The sequence below is a fragment of the Salvia splendens genome, chromosome 10 (genome assembly GCF_004379255.2).
Source record: "Salvia splendens isolate huo1 chromosome 10, SspV2, whole genome shotgun sequence".
In the NCBI taxonomy this organism is placed as follows: Eukaryota; Viridiplantae; Streptophyta; class Magnoliopsida; order Lamiales; family Lamiaceae; genus Salvia; species Salvia splendens.
Genome location: NC_056041.1, coordinates 27854811 through 27872517, shown reverse-complemented (window position 1 = coordinate 27872517; position 17707 = coordinate 27854811). Strand labels below are relative to the sequence as shown.

The 17707-nt window shown below is 38.4% G+C and overlaps 2 protein-coding genes across 2 annotated transcripts; both read right to left on the bottom strand.

The window, feature by feature from the left end:
* Window positions 1-645: 645 nt before the first annotated feature.
* On the bottom strand, window positions 646-8988 carry LOC121751564. The gene is made up of 2 exons (XM_042146319.1): window positions 8717-8988; window positions 646-1216 (listed from the first exon to the last, which is right to left on the bottom strand). The coding sequence occupies exons 1-2, from the start codon at window positions 8922-8924 to the stop codon at window positions 819-821; spliced, it is 606 nt and encodes a 201-aa protein (XP_042002253.1). The 5' UTR covers window positions 8925-8988; the 3' UTR covers window positions 646-818.
* Window positions 8989-10771: 1783 nt separating this feature from the next.
* Window positions 10772-13008, bottom strand: LOC121751453 (peptidyl-prolyl cis-trans isomerase FKBP15-3-like). Its single transcript, XM_042146206.1, has 9 exons — window positions 12865-13008; window positions 12570-12725; window positions 12163-12240; window positions 11746-11823; window positions 11480-11642; window positions 11337-11415; window positions 11204-11245; window positions 11075-11123; window positions 10772-10994 (listed from the first exon to the last, which is right to left on the bottom strand). The coding sequence occupies exons 2-9, from the start codon at window positions 12629-12631 to the stop codon at window positions 10901-10903; spliced, it is 645 nt and encodes a 214-aa protein (XP_042002140.1). The 5' UTR covers window positions 12632-12725; window positions 12865-13008; the 3' UTR covers window positions 10772-10900.
* Between the last annotated feature and the right edge of the window lie 4699 nt (window positions 13009-17707).

The window sequence follows — 17707 nt, the reverse complement described above, 5'->3', positions numbered from 1 at the left end:
ACTAAGGCAACTTAGCCACAGTGGTTACTAAATAAGTCAGTCACGTCGAGAACACAGGTGGTTGGTAGATTGACATCGACGCTACTGCCCACGTGTGTGCCGATAGGAGCAAGTTTATCTCCTGCAAAACTGTTGAAGGGAGAAAGCTATCTGAGTGGGATGCGATCGTCAAGGTGTCGTCCGACATACCAATAACTCCGAAGGAAGTGTTGCATGTCTCAAACATCCGAAAGAACTGGATCTTGTGCTCCATACTAGTGAATAAGAGTTTTGGTTTAGTGTTTGAGTCTGATAAATTTACATTGTCAAAATTTCGAAAGTTCATCAAAATGAATATGCAAGCAATTGCACCTCAATGTTGTGTAAAATTCATTTGCATGCTATCCAATTATATAGTTGCATTCTTTCATTTGAAATTTCGAAAGTTGGGCACTAATGAGCTAGCTAAATTGGTATAAAAAGAAATACAGAGAAAACAAGAAGACAGAGGTAAGAGGAGAAGATAAGAAGAATTCAGTAAACCGAAATTACTGCAAAGGCTTTGTCATGTCTTATGACATGAACTATCTCAAGGATTCCTTTTAGCTGTTTCAATGCAACAATGATAAATCCTAATCTGCACACCACACACTTGATCAAATACAGAATTTTCATAAAATCAAACACACCTTTGAGTTGAGTCTTGATCAATGCTACAATATCATTCAAAATTATTGAGCCTAATGCAAAAAACACCTTTTGTTCAATGCACAACAGAATCTTTATCCACCTTTGATAATTTGTTAATCAAAATACTAAAATATCAGGAAGCAAGGATGTTAACGAAAATCAGAAAGAAACAAATTAGCTTGGGGGTTAATTATATCAAAAATATCTTGTATGAGATCCAACTTATACGCGGCAATGTCCATCTGCTTTTCGATGATTCGAACCCATCGTTGTTGTAGCTTTGTCGCATTCTCATCCCCAATCACTGTCCAGTTCCGTTGAAGCTCTTCCTCCATATGGTTCTGTCTTAGAAACGACGCCAACCGAGGATAGTCGTCTGGATTCGCTGGACTCACAATCTTCTTACTACCACTTCCAACATCCTTTTCCTTGTCATCGCAATTTGTCTTTGCTGGACTTACAATCTTCTTACTACTTCTTCCAACATCCTTGTCCTTTTCCTTATCATCGCGATTTGTCTTTGCTGGACTTACAATCTTCTTACTACTTGATGAAGCGGCGAATTTTTGATGGTAATTAATGCACGTAAAAATAAATTACGACACAGAGGTTTTACGTGGTTCGATTTACTGAGGTAAATCTACGTCCACGGGGAGAAATGGGGGCAGGTTTGTATTGCTTGATCTGCGAATTACAGCTTACAACACTGGCCTGCTTTATGATATTCTCTCTAGAGAGCTTTTTTAGAGTTTAAAAGAAGAAGCAGAAAGACCTTATCTATCTGACCTAGGTTCTATTTATACAGTGAACTAAGATCGTGGCATGCAGCATTTATTAGGTAGTGGATGTCGTGGAGATCGTGGCGACCTTGCATGGGTCCACTATCCTGCATGAGTTAATGACTGCTTGACACCACTAAATAGATCGTCGGTGTAGTGGAGGTGGAAATCTTGTATGAGTCCACTATCTCCTAGTTCGGTCGAATACTGAGACCGAACTGCTGAATTATTGCCGAGCAGCTTTTGCCGATCTGAGAGTAGAGCTTGATGCCGACCTGAGAGCAGAGCTTGATGAGTTGGCTTTCACCGAGCTGTAGGCTGGGGCCGAACTCTTTGGTTGTACCGAACTGAACTCTTTAGTCACGCCGGACTGATACTCTTTAGTCATGCCGAACTGATACTCTGTCTTGGGCTTTACTGCTGTTGGGCTTGTTTAGTACGTACTCCATTACTACCCCCCCCCGAAAAGCGAAGTGAATCACTTCGGCATTCTGGAAAAAAGTATGGGGTAAGTTGATGTTTGTCCACGGTCTCATGAAGTGAACTCTTCTTTGACCGGACTTGGTTTGTGTCCTAATTTGGCGAGTTTTATCGCTCGGATCGGACTTTCCGTTGTCCTAATTTGGGGATCGGACTTTCCCTTGTCCTAATTTGGGGATCGGACTTTCCCTTGTCCTAATTCGGCGAGTTTTATCGCGTGGATCGGACTTTCCCTAGTCCTAATTCAGGCAAGTTTTATCGCGAGAATTGGACTTTTGTTGCAGTTCGTTTCAGACGAAGTGCTTGTTTAAGCTGAATTGTGGTCTTGTATCCTCTTTAGAAGCTTTGACGCACAATCGTGGGCTTGTTGCAGCTCGTTTCAGACGAACTGCTTGTTTAAGCTGAATTGTGGTCTTGTATCCTCTTTAGAAGCTTTGACTCACAATTGTTTAGCTTGTATATGTTCTAAGAAGGGGATCAGTCTTCGAAGAACAAGATACCTCAGTAACATTTGTAAGAGACGACACGCACAGAGACAGACAAAACACACAAACAAAACGCACAGAGACAAATAAAGACCAAGTAAACCAAATAAAGCACATTGAGCAAACAGGACTCAAGACTGACTGACCGGACTGTCTCTTACAAATGGAACTTTTTGAGGTTGGAAATGTGCCATGTTCGGGGTACCTGTTCTCCTGACATGTGAGCCAATTTGTAAGACCCTTTGCCGAGGACTTCTGATACCCGATACGGACCTTCCCATGTGGGTTCGAGTTTGCCCAGCTTTTCTGCTCGGCTTACTTCGTTGTTTCTCAGGACGAGATCTCCCACTTGAAATTGCAGCTTCTTCACCCTTTGGTTGTAATACCGGGCTACTTGCTCCTTGTACTTGGCTGCTTTTATGCATGCCAGTTCTCTTTTTTCTTCGGCAAGATCTAGCTCGGCTCTCAGTCCGTCGTCATTCATTTCTGAGGAGAAATTTAGAGTTCGGGGACTGGGTACGCCGATCTCCACCGGAATTACGGCTTCAGTGCCGTACACCAGACTGTATGGAGTTTCACCATTGGAGGTTGTGGGTGTAGTTCGGTAGGACCATAGGACTTGAGGGAGATTTTCTACCCATTGTCCTTTGGCTTGTTCTAACCGAGCTTTTAACCCTTTCACCAGGATACGATTTGTTACCTCCGTTTGTCCGTTTGCTTGTGGATGAGAGACCGAAGTGAACCGCTGTTGAATATTCAGCTCTTGGCACCAATTCTTGAACGTCTTGTCGGTGAACTGAGTCCCGTTATCCGAGATGAGGATGTGGGGTATGCCAAATCGGCACACTATGTTCTTCCAGACGAAATCCAATGCCTTCGAGCTCGTTATCGTAGCTAATGGTTCAGCTTCTACCCACTTCGTAAAGTAATCCACGGCAACGACTAGGAACTTCATTTGCCGAGGAGCTTGAGGAAGTGGTCCCACTATGTCTATGCCCCATTGCATGAAAGGCCAAGGGCTTTGCATAGTGGATAGATCGGTCTGCGGCATTCTTGGGATATTTGCATGGATTTGGCACTTCGGGCATGTCTTGGCGAGCTGCACTGCTTCTTGTACCAAGGTTGGCCAATAATATCCCCATCTTAGAACTTTTTTAGCTAAAGCTCTAGCTCCGATGTGGCTACCGCACGACCCTTCATGAACTTCTCTGAGGATGTAGTCCGTCTCTTCTGGTCCTACGCACCGCAATAACGGCTGGAGGTAAGACTTTCTAAAGAGGACTCCTTCATGAAGTTCGTACCGAAGTGCTCGGCACGTGATCTTCCGAGCTTCTCTCTTATCTTCGGGCAATTGTCCTTGATCCAGATATTGCAAGATCGGCGTCATCCAGTTCGGCGAGCTGGATATTGAATGTACCTCGGCTTCATCAATGCTTCGATGCATTAATTCTTCCGCCTTTGAGCTCGGATCTGAGGCCAACTTACTTAAGGTATCTGCTCGGCTATTTTCCGCTCTGGGAACGCGGATTATCCGAAAATAGGAGAAACTTCGGCTGATGCTTTGCGCTTTGTCCAAATACTTCTTCATTCTCTCGTCACGGGCTTCACTGGTACCCAACATGTGATTTACTATGACTTGTGAATCACAATGGACTTTGAGAGATTTGACGAGCAGACTTTGCGCTAACTGAAGTCCGGCCAGGAGGGCTTCGTACTCGGCTTCATTATTAGTAGTGGGGAATAGGAGCCGAAGTGAGTAGGTTATCTCGTGTCCGTCGGGAGCGACGAGTAAAATACCAGCTCCACTTCCCATCTTGTTTGAAGCTCCATCTACGAATCCGCTCCAGCAGTCTGGCGGCTCTACTTCGGATTCCAAGGGCTGTGCAAGTTCGGCATTGGCAGACTTTTTCTGTTCGGCAATGACAGGGATTGCTTGATCGAACTTGGCCTCTGTAAGAAAATCTGCCAAGGCTTGTCCCTTGATGGCTTTCCGAGGTAGGTACTCGATCGAGTGTTCTCCCAGCTCTATGGCCCATTTGGCGATTCTGCCTGATGCTTCTGGCTTGGTCAAAACTTGCCGAAGAGGCAGATCGGTTAAAACACATACCTTGTGAGCATAGAAGTATGGCCGCAGTCTCCTTGCTGCATTTACTAACGCCAGAGCAATTTTTTCCAGAGGTTGATACCTTGTTTCTGGACCTCTTAATGCTCGGCTTGTAAAGTAGATGGGAAACTGCTTTAGGCCTTCTTCTCGTACAAGCACCGCGCTGATGGTTTGATCTGATGCCGCTAAGTATAAGAATATTACTTCGGCTTCGGTTGGAGCAGAGAGAATAGGAAGCTCGGCTAGATAACTTTTGAGCTCGTCAAAGGCCTTTTTCTGCTCGGCTCCCCACTCGAATTTTGGTGCTTTTTTCAACACTTTGAAGAACGGCAGTTGCTTTTCGGCTGCTTGGGAAAGGAATCGATTCAATGCGGCTAGACATCCGGTTAGCCTTTGCACGTCATGTATGGACTTCGGCATTGCCATGTTTTGAATGACTTGGACTTTTGAAGGGTTTGCCTTGAGTCCGTCCTTTGAAACCCAACAACCCAGAAATTTTCCTGAATCTACCAAAAAGGTACATTTTTGGGGGTTGAGTTTGAGGTTGGCTTTCCGGAGCACGTCGAGAGTGGATTTGAGGTTGTCTTCGTACTCCGAAGTGCTTTTGCTTTTGACAACTATGTCGTCGACATACACTTCAACCTGTTTCCCGATTAGGTGCCGAAAAAGCTTGTCTACCATCCTTTGATAAGTGGCTCCGGCATTCTTTAAACCGAATGGCATCTTTTTATAAGCGAAAATGCCGAAATCGGTGATGAAAGCTGTTTTCGGAGCGTCACTCTCATCCATCAACACTTGGTGATATCCTTTGTATAAATCAAGAAAACAGAAAATTTCGAAGCCGATCAAAGCTTCTACTTTTTTATCTATATTCGGAAGGGGATAGCAATCTTTTGGACAGTGCTTGTTTAGATCGGTAAAATCTATGCACATCCGCCATCCTCCTCCTTTTTTCTTGATCATCACAGGATTGGCCACCCAAGAAGGATATTTCACCTCGAATAGTACATCCGCTTTTAGTAATTGGCGGACTTCGTCATGGATGACTTGGCTTCTTTCTGCCGCAAAGAGTCTTTGCTTCTGTTTTACTGGCCGGATTGAAGGATCAATATTTAACCGATGAGTGATTACCTCGGGGGGCACTCCGGTCATGTCCAACGGAGACCATGCAAAGACATCTTTGTACTCCTTGAGGAGCTGAATGGTCTTTTCCCGGAGTAGAGGCGTTCCTGCGAAACCGACGTTGACCGTTCTGGATGGATCATCTTCGTATAACTGAACGGTCATTGAGTTCGGCTCTGAAGTGACTTCGGTCATCTCGCTTGCCTCCGACTCCGGTTGCTGTGATTGCTATGCTTGATGGTGCCGAACTGATTGTTCGGCACTTTTTAGCGCAATCTGCAGACATTCTTTTGCTCTCTTTTGATCACCGCGGATGACCGCTATCCCATTTTTAGTGGGAATCTTGATGGTGAGGTGATAAGTAGAGCAAACGGCCCGAACTGTGTTGAGCCAGTCCCTCCCCAGGATGATGTTGTACGGAGACCGAGCTTTCACCACAAAGAACTCGATCATCGTATTGGAGCTTGTAGGCGCTTTTCCCACCGTGATCGGAAGGCTGATAATACCTTCAGGGCGGGTGTCCTCCTGGGCGAAACTTTTCAGAGGAAGTGGAGCCGGACTGAGCCGAGCTGGATCCACTTCCATTTTATCGAAACATTCTTTAAAAAGAATGCTGACTGACGCTCCTGTATCCACAAATACTCTGTGGACCAGTTTGTTTGCCACCCCGGCTTGGATGACAATAGCGTCTTGGTGAGGAGAGATGGCTGGGACGGGATCGGCATCTGAAAATGTAATCACTTCGTCTTTCTTCAGCCTTTTATGTGTTGGTTCCTCTTGATTGGAACCTCTGCGTTCTGCTTTTAGGGACGACTTAGTCTTCCCGGCTGGGAGAGCATCAATAGTCAGGATTACTCCATCGTATTGCGGCTCGTCGTCGTCTTCGGGATCCTCATGTCTTTTCGGATCCTGAGGATTGCAGTTCGCACTTCTCTGCCTTTTGTTCTTTTTCGGCTGCTTGCTTTGGTATTTTTTTAACGTTCCTGTTTTCACAAGAACGTCAATACCTGCAGCCAAATCTCGGCACTCCTCGGTATCGTGACCGTGGGTTTGATGGAAAGAGCAATATTGATCCTGAAGTCGCCGTGCGGCTGATTTCGTCATCCGCTTTGGTTTTTCGAACATATCGGAATGTAGTTCGAAAATTTCCGCTCTTGACTTGTTTAATGGTACGAACTGAGCGGGCGGCTTCTCAGGATTGAGACGTGGTCCCAATCTGCCTTGTACTGGTGCCCTTTGAATTCTTTCAAAAGGAGTTCGGCGAGGAAGCACCTGGTCGCTTTGATCGGGCTTCCTTTTGTCTCCTTGGGATGAGCTGTCTAACGACCGTTTTCGACGGTCTGCCTCATCCGCACGAGAAAACTGGTCCGCAATGTCCCACATTTCTTGAGCTGTTTGCGGACCGCACTCCACGAGCTTTCTGTAGAGAGCTCCGGGCAGGATTCCATTTTGGAATGCCGAGATGACAAGTAGATCATTGAGATTATCTACTTGTAGGCATTCCTTATGGAATCTCGTCAGGAAGTCGCTGATCTTTTCGTCGCGACCTTGACGTATAGAAAGCAGCTGAGCCGAAGTGATTCGGGCTTCCGCTTTCTGAAAGAACCTCCTGTGGAAAGCATCCATGAGATCTCGGTAGGATCTGATGCTGCCTTGAGGAAGGCTGTCGAACCATCTTCTGGCGTTCCCGATGAGCAACTCGGGGAACAGCTTGCACATGTGGACCTCATTGAGACCCTGGTTCGCCATATTATATTGATAGCGTCCCAAGAAGTCATGAGGATCCTCTAGCCCGTCATAAGTCATTGACGGTGTCCGGTAGTTCCGCGGCAAAGGAGTCCGGGTGATGTCGTCCGAGAATGGAGTCTTTAATGCTCCGTACATGGCGAACCCGACATCTCTTCGGTACGGAGGAGATGGAGTTCTCCTGTGGTTCCGGTACCGAGAAGGAACATGTCGGGGTTGAGGATTCTTTCTCCTGGAAGACACGTCACTACTGCGGTAGTGACTTTCATGTCTGGATGAGGAGGGAGAATCCGCCGTTGTCTTCTCCGACTGTTGGCTCTTCTGCAGGAAGGTTAAGAACTCCTCCTGCTTCTCGGCCAAGAACAGCTTGACAGCCTCGTTCAAATCAGGCTGCTGGGAAGACTCGGTGTGTGGACCTTTTGAGCGGCTTGCTCCTTCTCCGTGAGAACTGGAAGTAGATTTTTCACGAGGCTGCTTTCCAGGCCTATGGGCTGCTGGATTAGCTTCCTCATGGTTATCACGGACGGAGGCACGGGTGTTATGTGATCTGGTATGCATTATTATTTTTTTTTTTTTTTGGTAGAAGAGGATCAAAAACTCGCTTTATCACAAATTTGGTTCTTCGGTTCCCACAGACGGCGCCAGTGATGAAGCGGCGAATTTTTGATGGTAATTAATGCACGTAAAAATAAATTACGACACAGAGGTTTTACGTGGTTCGATTTACTGAGGTAAATCTACGTCCACGGGGAGAAATGGGGGCAGGTTTGTATTGCTTGATCTGCGAATTACAGCTTACAACACTGGCCTGCTTTATGATATTCTCTCTAGAGAGCTTTTTTAGAGTTTAAAAGAAGAAGCAGAAAGACCTTATCTATCTGACCTAGGTTCTATTTATACAGTGAACTAAGATCGTGGCATGCAGCATTTATTAGGTAGTGGATGTCGTGGAGATCGTGGCGACCTTGCATGGGTCCACTATCCTGCATGAGTTAATGACTGCTTGACACCACTAAATAGATCGTCGGTGTAGTGGAGGTGGAAATCTTGTATGAGTCCACTATCTCCTAGTTCGGTCGAATACTGAGACCGAACTGCTGAATTATTGCCGAGCAGCTTTTGCCGATCTGAGAGTAGAGCTTGATGCCGACCTGAGAGCAGAGCTTGATGAGTTGGCTTTCACCGAGCTGTAGGCTGGGGCCGAACTCTTTGGTTGTACCGAACTGAACTCTTTAGTCACGCCGGACTGATACTCTTTAGTCATGCCGAACTGATACTCTGTCTTGGGCTTTACTGCTGTTGGGCTTGTTTAGTACGTACTCCATTACTACTACTTCCAACATCCTTGCCATGTTGATTTGTTTTGGCTGGACTCACAATCTTCCTCCTCTTCTTACTACTTCCATCATCCTCGTCGTCTCCATCGCTGTCGCTTTCGTACGAATCCGCAACCATCAACTCATCTTCCCACTCCGAATAAGAAGATTCTTCTGATGAAGAAAGCATTGAGATTGGCAATTTTTTAGGGGCTCCATCCATGTTTTTGGACACACACTGCTAATTTTCTCCTTTGCATATATAGCAATTACCATACCAATCGTCTCCAAAGCATTGATCCATTATAGAAAAGATATGATTTTATTTTCAAACTTTAGTAAATTGAATCAATTTTATACATATTAATTGCTGATGTTGCTTCTAGGTATAATGACAATAATTTGGAATGACCGAAAATAATTGATTATGGAATTGGTATAATGACCACAAATATAACCAATCTTTCTTGTTCTTCAAACAAACTCCATTTATGACGAACCAAAGATATGTTGAATTAATCTTCCATGAATTGGTGACCACCATATTTGACTTAAATAGGAACCGAAATTGTGGAAGTCAAATTTACAAGATTTTCGTAATCTTATTTTTACTTGGATCTAATTGAAATAAAACTGGGTATATTATTTTTTTAAGGAAAATTATTATTTTGATATTATGGCAATGCCATAATGGAGTTTAAATAGTAAATATGCATTATTTTGTATTTTTATATAAATTCATATTTTGTTTTTATACTAACTTTATTACCCTTTACATTAAATTATTCATTAAATACACCTATATAAGGACATTGCTCGAACTATGCATATGGTATAATTCTTATTTTTAACATGGAATCCATATATTTATGATGACAATAATTTTTTATATTTCATCCTTTTATTGCATTTATTTAAGAATATCTTTAAAATTTTAAATACTGGAGTATAATTTTATCAGCTTTATTTAATGTACATTTATTTATCTAATAAAATAATGATATACTATTATTAGCAAATAATAATAATGTGTTTTTTATTTATCAAACTAGTATTTATAAATTTTAATTTAAATAAATTAATAAAAAACAAATAGTTAAATTATTAATTTTTTTATCTAATTTTAGTAAAATATAAATAATTATATCTAACATATTAAGGATATTGCCCTAATTATGTATATGGTATAATTCTTTTATTTTTAACATGGAATCCATATATTTATGATGACAAGTATTTTTTTATATTTGATCTTTTTATTGCATTTGTTTAAGAATATCTTTTAAATTGTGGTTGCTATGTTCAATAGTTTCTAATGCTAAGGCATCAACTAAAATCATGGTATGATCATGCTTGAGCTAAGTCCATGAAGAAAAATGAAAGGAAAGAGGTTGTGGGAATTACTTTGGGTAAAGAGTGGAGTAAATGGTGATGAGTGAAGGAGTTTGATCCTCTTGTTACCTTCATTACCTCTTCCTTTTGTTTTTCTTCTTGAACTCATTAATTGAACCTTACTTGCTCTCTTCTTTGATGATATGAATGTGTAGAAAAGATCAAGATTTTGCTTGGGGAAACAAAAGAAAGATGGATGGAGGTGGTGGAGTATATATAGGCATAGAGGGTGCATGGTTTTACATGTTTAATCTCATAATCCTCTTTATGATTATAATCGCATTTCCTTTTTTTGTGTATTCTCGATCTTCAAGTTGTAATAGCATAGGACTTTTCAAAATCTATTTGACCATGTGTTAAAAGAACTCGTAGATTTTTATACCGCAATTAGCAAAACTATTAAACGTCCTCTTTATGATTATCGAGATTGGGTGCATTTTAAAACCCGAATAAACGAGAATAACAACTAATGCAATGGGATATTGAAAATGGTGGATGTTACACGTTTTAAGTTAGTAGAATGTGGGGTTCACTACCAAACGTAGTAAAAATGAAGTCTAGACAATAAATAGAACGAACTAAAATGAAAACTGAGATACATAATATAATGTGAACACGGAAGAAGTAATTTGAATATTTTCACCCCAACAAAATTGAAAGTAAAATTTTGGTTTCGAATTGGGTCATTAAGAGTTTTGCATTTAATAACATGAACGAGGAAATAAATTACAACAAAAGTTATGCAATACAAGCATCTAATAATGTTCACTGATAATGAAAGGAAAAAAGTGTAGCATATATATATAGTCATAGGTTTGCACGCTTATGAGCAAGCAACTTAATCTCATACACAAGCCATGAATTGGGAGGTACTCCAGCCTTACAACCTTTGTCTCCATAACTGCATCAAATTAAATAAAAAAATGATCATCATAAGTATATGTATATACAACATTCATCCAAGTACACAACAATTTATACCCTAGAGATGGAGGAATAGTAAACCTTCTCTTATCACCAACACGCATCCCTAATTTACAAAAATATATATAATGATTAGTCACATCAAATTATATTTCTCCCTACTCGGTATTGATGGTACATACATACCTATTATACCAATACGTAGCCCCGCGATGAGTCTCTTATTATCTAATTAAACATGACAGATACATCCATGAGCGTCCCACGTCTTTATTTATAATTTAATCCAAAGAAAAAAAGAAAACAAATGATTATCTACCTAAGTTCAATCTATACACCCATGCCCTAAAGGGCAGCTCATCACTATCCTTGATCTTCATGGCTACATGAACTCTAACCTACACATACAACTTAATTTAATACTTATTACATATAGTTAAAACTATATAAATCAACACATACCATTGCCCCTTTGCAAACCTTCTTTCCGTTAGGGTCTCCCTTTTCCAATACTTCTGTGACAAGACCGAACGTTTGATTTTTTACTTGGGGTGATATGGTTTTCTTTTTCCTTCTATTCTTCTCCTTCTTCTTCATTTTTCTTTTCAAACCTTCCTTCTTTGTGCTTCATTGATCCAACAGGAACCAACAAGGTTGATCAACACCATAATATGCCTGACTTCACTTAATAAAATAAGGCTAGCATGTTACACTATTGTTATACTTACCCATCTTCCTCAATTTTATCACCATTTGGCACTTGTGGTGGTAGAACAACCTCCATGGCACAAGAATTAGGAGGATTTCTTGAAAATTGACATAAATATTAATTGCAACATTGTGCCATAACAAGCTTAAGTAAGGCTAGCTTATACTATTGTTCTCCCTCCGTTCCCTATTTTTTGTCTACTTTTACTATTTTCATTTGTCCCTCATTTATTGTCCACATTCACTTTTTTTATCATAAATAATAATTACGTCTCAAATTCAACTAACTCATTACACTCATATTTTATTATACAACTAATACATAAAAGTGAAACACACTTCTATTAACTTTTTCAACCTACTTTTCTTTACATTTCTTAAAACTCATGCTCATTACAAACGGACTAAAAATGGGGAACGGAGGGAGTAATACTCACCTATCATCCTCAACTTTCTCACCAATTGGTATTTCCTGTGTAAGAACATCCTCCATGCCACCTTTATTAGGAAGCTTCCTTCAAAATGACATAAATATTAATTGAAATATTAGGGCACAGCAAGCTTAATAAGACTAGTAGGTGCTATCCTGCTTTAACTTTATCACCAGTTAGTGGAAGAACATCCTTCATGCCACTAGAATTAGGAGAATTTCTTGAAAAAAGACATAGCAATTATTAATTGGAATATTATGATATAACAATCTCGTGTAAGACTAGCTTATACTATCCTTAATTTTATCACCAATTGATGAAAGAACATCCTTCATACCACAAGAATTAGGAAGATTAATACTTTTATTATGTCATAAGAAGCCAAAAAAAACAGAGAAATCAAAATTGCTTACATCAATTGATTTTCAGTCTTCTCTTCAACACAATCACAATCACAATCAATTGATATGTCCATATCTTCCGGCTCTTGAACATATTGAGAAATATTTATGTCTTCTTTGCTGAAAATCCCAGCCTCTAATATTTGGAGACTATGCTCCGTTTCATCACTATATAAATAAATTGGACAAAATAAATATAATAGGAGTTATAAAATTGACAATTAATAATCATAAACAATGTTAAGTAGGAGTAATATGTTTTTTAAAAAAAACATAGCAAGATTAATTTTGATAGTGGTGGCGTTACCGTTGTTGTTTACAATAAATTGGAAATGAATCTTCTACGGTGAGAATTTCCTTTTCTTTTGTAGGCTTCTTCTTGATTTGCTTCTTCTCTGCCAATGTAAAAAATGAAAAGTGGGAGTGGTTTGGATGTTATCGATTGAGAATCCAAAATTAATGAAACTACAACCATGTTTAAAAATAAAGAAGAAGTGAGAGAAGTACAAACCTGATGGGGACAACTCTTTGTTGGTCATTTGTTGCAAAATCATTCCATATTGTTTGAGTTCAAGAATTAAGGTATTGTGATACAACTGAAGTCCCTCCAATTCCAATTCCAATTCCAATTCCAAATTCGAATATTTCTTCTTGGGTGGTTGGTCGTTTGGATTGAGCGAGAGACATCTTTTCTTGGGATTGTGTCCGTCTTTGTCTTCATGTATATTCATCTATGTTTATGTTCGTGTTTGTGTTGTCTTTCCCTCAAACATATACGATTATATATTTATACTCTCCTACTATGTTAAACACCCATGTTTATTTCACATTTTTAATAAGCTTCTATTTTCTACTATAATAATTACTCATTTATAATCCAAATATCATATAAATTTATAATTATTTGTGTTTCTCATGTACGAATAATTACATTTTTCAAATATTAAACAACACATGTATGCTGTAATATTCTGCGTTTCCCTTGTTTTATTTCGAGCTATTTATTGTTAATAATTTCATATTTTAGTATGATATGATCCCAAAAACATTCTTTCCTTTCGTATATATTCATATAGAATATACCCACCGTCTCATTCTTTGCATATGTATAACAGTAACCAATATATCATATAGAATATACCCACCGTCTCATTCTTAGCAAAGATATGATTTTCTTTTCCAAGATTAGAAAATTGAATTCAGAATCAATCTATCCTTGATTTTGATTAAGCTACATTAATTACGTCTTAAATTAATTGAAAACAACTAAATTGCTTAGTTGAGAATATAATGTAGAAAAACTTATCTAATGTTTATTGTTACATTTTAATTGTTAACAAATTAATGCGCATTATAAGTTATTAATTAGTTGATTTGTTTACATTAAAAAATGATAACTATCCACATGCACTATTCAAAATATATATATTTGAGGTTAGGATTGTGATCAAATCAAACTATGATTTGGACCGTTAAAAAATGTCAACAGATAGTAGTAACAAAAAAGTTAACACGGCGTCAACAGTTGATATTGTATTGATATTGTGTTAGACATTTTCTGTTGCTACTTATTTTGTCATCTGTTGATGTTTTTTTATGGTACAGATCATAGTTTAAAGTTTGTACAATACATGAGTTTGTATTTTATTACTACTCTTTTGAGGTTATTAGGCCATCCACAACGCTGTTCCTATACCGTTCCTTAAACCACTATTTGAGGGCCCCACTGTACTTTTTTACTCCATTCCTTAACTAAGGAACAGAACCTGCAACCCTCCGTTCCTTAACCGTTCCTTAAATTACTATTCATTCAATTTCATTTTTTTTATTTCCAACTAAATTCAATTAAAAAAACACACTTTATTAAAAAACAAACACACTTTATTAAAAAACACACAACATTAAAAAAAATTACAACTTAAACTTAAAAAAATAAAAAGCACACAATTAAAATCCTAAAAAAATAATAAGCACACAATTAAAATCCTAAAAAAATAAAAAGCACACAATTAAAATCCTAAAAAAATAAAAAGCACACAATTTTAATAATTTCATCCGCCAAAATTTGCCCAAATGTGCTCAATTAGATCCTGTTAGAGTTGGGTGTGGGCACTAGAGTTGCGTGTCCTTGCACGAATTTATAGAGTAAATAAATAAATAAAAAATATAAAAAAATACAAAACGGATATAAAAAAACGGTCACATTACCGTTACAATTTTTTTAATTAAATTCGATTTTTTAAAAAAAAAATTGAATTATTGCGTCACCGGGACGAAGCCCACTCGCGGGGCAGCGAGTGGGCTTCACGCGTCGAATGGGAGGCCGCCACGTCGCCTCGGCGCGTGGCGGAACGTTTCGTTCCGCGTTCCTCCGGAACGGAACGCGACACGGCATAGGAACGGCATGGGCACGGAATGGCGACGGAACGGAGCCTTCAACGCGTGCCGCCGCGGAACCGTTCCGCCGGAACGGCATAGGAACCGCAACGGCACAGCGTTGCGGGTGCCCTTAGTATTGCTGACTTGTTGTATTGGGTAGGGAGAAGTTAAACAATTGAGTAGGTAATTATGTTAAGTATCCCCTCCGTCGCACTTAAGATAATACGTTTTTCTTTTTAGCACTTAAAATAATAAATTTTTCTTTTTAGTTTATCCCACGTAAGATGATACATATTTCCTTTTTTGGAAATTTTCTCTTTTCAATTGATACAGACAACCACTTTTTCTCACTCCTATTATAATACTGATCTTTCTTTCTCTCTATTTTTACTCTTGCACTCACATTTTCTCTCTCCAATTAATCACATTAATCAATGACTCCTAAGATCTCGTGTCGTCCAAGAAATGTGTCATCTTAGCCGGGACGGAGGGAGTAGTATTATGAACTCCAATTAGAGTGTCTTTTCTGAGAATGGATGTTGTGGACAAAACGCAAGGAAATTCTCACAAACCTTATGGTTTAGGCATCCACAATCATGTCTTTAATCCATCTCATCTTTATAATCTTTATGGGCTCCAAACCACTTTTTAGTCCATCTCTGCCTTAAGAGATGCACGTGAAATCCCTCATCTCACTATCTATTCTCTTAACTATTTATAGGTCCTATTATTTCACTTCATTTTTATTTTTTTCCAACAAATTTAATTTAAATTGAGACTAAATATTAATTTTAAATTAAAATTCATATTTCATCCGTCCCAATTAAGATATCCACATTTCCTTTTTAGTTTTGTCATATTCAAAATGTTCACTTTCAATATTCACTACAAAAAAAAAAACGCTTGTTTGCAAGCACATATTTTCAAGCACATGTTGTGCTTGCAATTTCTGGAAGAATTTCGACCAAAAAAGCGACCAAAATGCAAAATAGATGGTTGCAAATAATTTTGCGACAACTACTTCGAGCAAATTAATTATGCTTGCTAATTTTGCGAGCACACGGTGCTAGCACAAGTATGTTTGGTTACAATTACTGACATCATGCGAGTAAACTAATTGTGCTTGCAATTTGGTCGCTGTTTTGCTAGCAACAATAAATTGTGCTCGAAAATTTGCTAGCATAATTTATGGTGCTTGCAAATATTAGAAACTTTAATTCTTACTACTTTCTTGTTTCTCATATTGTTTGAGTTCAAGAATTAAGGTATTGTGATACAACTGAAGTCCCTCCAATTCCAATTCCAATTCCAATTCCAAATTCGAATATTTCTTCTTGGGTGGTTGGTCGTTTGGATTGAGCGAGAGACATCTTTTCTTGGGATTGTGTCCGTCTTTGTCTTCATGTATATTCATCTATGTTTATGTTCGTGTTTGTGTTGTCTTTCCCTCAAACATATACGATTATATATTTATACTCTCCTACTATGTTAAACACCCATGTTTATTTCACATTTTTAATAAGCTTCTATTTTCTACTATAATAATTACTCATTTATAATCCAAATATCGTATAAATTTATAATTATTTGTCTTTCTCATGTACGAATAATTACATTTTTCAAATATTAAACAACACATGTATGCTGTAATATTCTGCGTTTCCCTTGTTTTATTTCGAGCTATTTATTGTTAATAATTTCATATTTTAGTATGATATGATCCCAAAAACATTCTTTCCTTTCGTATATATTCATATAGAATATACCCACCGTCTCATTCTTTGCATATGTATAACAGTAACCAATATATCGTTTCCAGTATAACATTGGTCCATTTTAGCAAAGATATGATTTTCTTTTCCAAGATTAGAAAATTGAATTCAGAATCAATCTATCCTTGATTTTGATTAATCTACATTAATTACGTCTTAAATTAATTGAAAACAACTAAATTGCTTAGTTGAGAATATAATGTAGAAAAACTTATCTAATGTTTATTGTTACATTTTAATTGTTAACAAATTAATGCGCATTATAAGTTATTAATTAGTTGATTTGTTTACATTAAAAAATGATAACTATCCATATGCACTATTCAAAATATATATATTTGAGGTTAGGATTGTGATCAAATCAAACTATGATTTGTACCGTTAAAAAATGTCAACAGATAGTAGTAACAAAAAAGTTAACACGGCGTCAACAGTTGATATTGTGTTGACATTTTCTGTTGCTACTTATTTTGTCATCTATTGATGTTTTTAATGGTACAGATCATAGTTTAAAGTTTGTACAATACATGAGTTTGTATTTTATTACTACTCTTTTGAGGTTATTAGTATTGTTGACTTGTTGTATTGGGTAGGGAGAAGTTAAACAATTGAGTAGGTAATTATGTTAAGTATCCCCTCCGTCGCACTTAAGATAATACGTTTTTCTTTTTAGCACTTAAGATAATACGTTTTTCTTTTTAGTTTATCCCACATAAGATGATACATATTTCCTTTTTTGGAAATTTTCTCTTTTCAATTGATACAGACAACCACTTTTTCTCACTCCTATTAAAATACTGATCTTTCTTTCTCTCTATTTTTACTCTTGCACTCACATTTTCTCTCTCCAATTAATCACATTAATCAATGACTCATAAGATCTCGTGTCGTCCAAGAAATGTGTCATCTTAGCCGGGACGGAGGGAGTAGTATTATGAACTCCAATTAGAGTGTCTTTTCTGAGAATGGATGTTGTGGACAAAACGCAAGGAAATTCTC